The sequence below is a fragment of the Phoenix dactylifera genome, chromosome 4 (assembly GCF_009389715.1).
Source record: "Phoenix dactylifera cultivar Barhee BC4 chromosome 4, palm_55x_up_171113_PBpolish2nd_filt_p, whole genome shotgun sequence".
NCBI lineage: Eukaryota > Viridiplantae > Streptophyta > Magnoliopsida > Arecales > Arecaceae > Phoenix > Phoenix dactylifera.
In genome coordinates, this window is record NC_052395.1 from 21,268,661 (window position 1) to 21,271,314 (window position 2,654).

Genomic DNA, 2,654 nt, shown 5'->3' on the forward strand with positions numbered 1-2,654 from the left:
CACTGATCTGTCTCACTGATGACCTCGACGCAATCCCCAACTGCCGATACAAATATGCTAAGGCAGCTGTACCCCAGGCATATGTGCTCACCCTATCCAGATCCCGCAGTAAACACAGATACGCTATAGGCACCCTGGTCCCACTCTTATCAGCAAAGAGTGTGCAGCCTAACAAAAATAACAAATAGGCTCGTGCTGCACACTCTATCCTCTGCTGGCTGTCTCTATCAGATACAGAGTGAAACTGAGTCCTCAGCCACTCCATCCTCACAGACTGACCGCGCGATGACAGTACCTCCTGACGCGCGTCTCCAGCTGACACCCCCAACAACTCCACAAGTAGCTCCTCAGCATCCCGATCACTCATCCTCTCAGGAGAAACTGCTACTGAGGCACCTGCGACAGGAATCCCTAAAATGGCGGATACATCATCCAACGTGATAGTGATCTCGCCAAATGGTATATGGAAGGTGTTCGTCTCGGGCTGCCATCTCTCTACGAAGCCCGAAATCAGAATCTTATCGGTGAATCGATAAGAGCACTGTACTAACTCTATGAGGCCCGACTGCCTCAATAGTGCTTTGAACCTGGTATTTGGTTGGTTTGAAGACCACCATTTCCATTCACCAACCTTGGCAGTATGGTTCATGCACTTTAGTGGAGCCCGTTCCTGTAATATAAATGTATAATTACTACTACTTTATAAAACATCAATAAACAAAATATAATGCTATAACAAATAAACAATACCTGTTGCCTCCAGATGGAAGCTGCTATATGCGTCCTGAAACTGATCAGGACGGACTCATCCTCTGGACCTCCTGGACATGGTCCAACGGACTCATCGTCTTCGCCCCTAGCGGGCATATCATCATGCTCTGACTCAGGAGAGTCCGATGGCATATGAGCAGGCTCGGGAGAAGCAATCCTAGCACGACGTCTCCTAGCTGACGCCGTAGGTCTAACTCTGGCGGGACGGGGATCCATGTCTGAAAATATAGAAATTCAATGTTAGGCTATATCAAAGAAAATAATTCAATTGCATACATAAATGTTCGGCACAAAATTCAGCACGGCACGCGATTTGGCACCAGAAGCCTTCTGTTTCGGCTGCACAGTGCCGAACAGAAGGATTCTGTTCGGCTGCACAGAGCCGAACAGAAGGATTCTGTTCGGCACTGTGCAGGCCGAACAGAAGGCTTCTGTTCGGTTGAGGGTTGCCGAACAGAAGGCTTCTGTTCGGCACTCTTCAGCCGAACAGAAGGGTTCTGTTCGGCGATCCAGTGCCGAACGGAGCACTGGAGGCGGGGGGGGGGGGGGGGGGGGGAGCTACCTCGAGGTGGTCGTGGAGGCGCCGGCGAGGTGCTCGTTGCTCGGGAGATGGCCGGGGAGGTGGTTCCGGGAGAAGCCGGCGAGGTGGTCGGAGATCGGGAGAATGCCGGCGACGAGAGGGAGAAGGGGGAACGGGGGGGTTTTGGGCGTTGGCGAGGTGCAATGCACCGACCGGCGACGAGAGGGAGAAGGGGGAGACGGCGGGAGGGGAGGGGAAGAGCGGGGTGGGGGGGGTTTGGGGGGTGTAGAGAGCAATTTAGGTGAGGGGGTGGGGAGGGTGGGGGGTAATTTAGGAATTTTCAATTTTTTAGGGGTGTCCTTAGCAAATGGGGGGGTGTAGAGAGTATTTAATTTTTTTTTAATTTTGGGGGGTGTCCTGAGCAATAGGGGGGGTGTATATAGAACCACCCCTAGGTCTGGGATTAGGTATTATTGACGATCTCGCAGATTGGGTCGTGTTCCGATCAGAGTCGTGGAGGCTTGATAAAGTATAATATATTCTTGATCGTACCCGAACCTGACCCCAGCCTGGCGCATTACCGCCCTGTGAAGATGTCGTAAACTATGTACCAAAATAAAAAAAAAGATGTCATAAACTTTCTTCGGGGAGAAATTACAACCATCCACCGCTTGCAAAAGCCGGTCCTCCCGACGCCCTTCGCATCTCCTCGTTCCCAACCCGCAGCCCGCTCAGACTCTTGCGGTAAGAACCTAAACCCTCCCCTCTTCCCTCCTCTTCTATGGCCATCTGGCGATTAGGTTTAGGGTTTTCTCTGATCCGGTTATCCAAGTTCTTCAGGCCGCCGTTGCCCTCTTCTTCTCATTCTTCGATCCGATCCAAACCAACCCGGCTTTATTTGTACTCTCAAACGTCAGTTCGAATCGCGTACAAGCGTTCAATTCACGATTTCAAATCTCGAGTTCTTGATCTTTGTCATCTTAGGGCGTTTGATCCCTTGATTTTCAGTTGATGGATCGCTAATCCTGCTACTATTTGGTTGTTTTAGTTATATTATGAATTTTTAGGGTTTTTATGCGAAGCTCTGATTTTTTTTTCTTTTCAATTTAGATATTTTCTTCCCTTCCTTTTTGTTAGATGGATTGGCAAGGACAGAAGCACTCGGAGTTTTTGATGCAGATTTTGCTCGTAGTGTTCGCGGTTGTTGCTTTCGCGGTCGGATATGCTATCGAATCCTTCCAGATGATGATACTTATCTACGCCTCTGGAGTTTTGCTGACTGCATTGATTACGGTGCCCAATTGGCCCTTTTTTAATCGCCACCCGCTGAAATGGTTGGACCCGAGCGAGGCTGATCGACACC

The 2,654-nt window shown here is 50.1% G+C and overlaps 1 protein-coding gene across 1 annotated transcript; it reads left to right on the forward strand.

Moving 5' to 3' along the window:
- Positions 1 to 1,890: 1,890 nt before the first annotated feature.
- LOC120110657 (probable signal peptidase complex subunit 1) lies at positions 1,891 to 2,650 on the forward strand (the record flags this gene model as incomplete). Its single annotated transcript, XM_039126237.1, has 2 exons — positions 1,891 to 2,035; positions 2,429 to 2,650. A coding segment is annotated over exon 2 (222 nt), but the record flags the coding sequence as incomplete, so codon positions are not given.
- Positions 2,651 to 2,654: the final 4 nt, after the last annotated feature.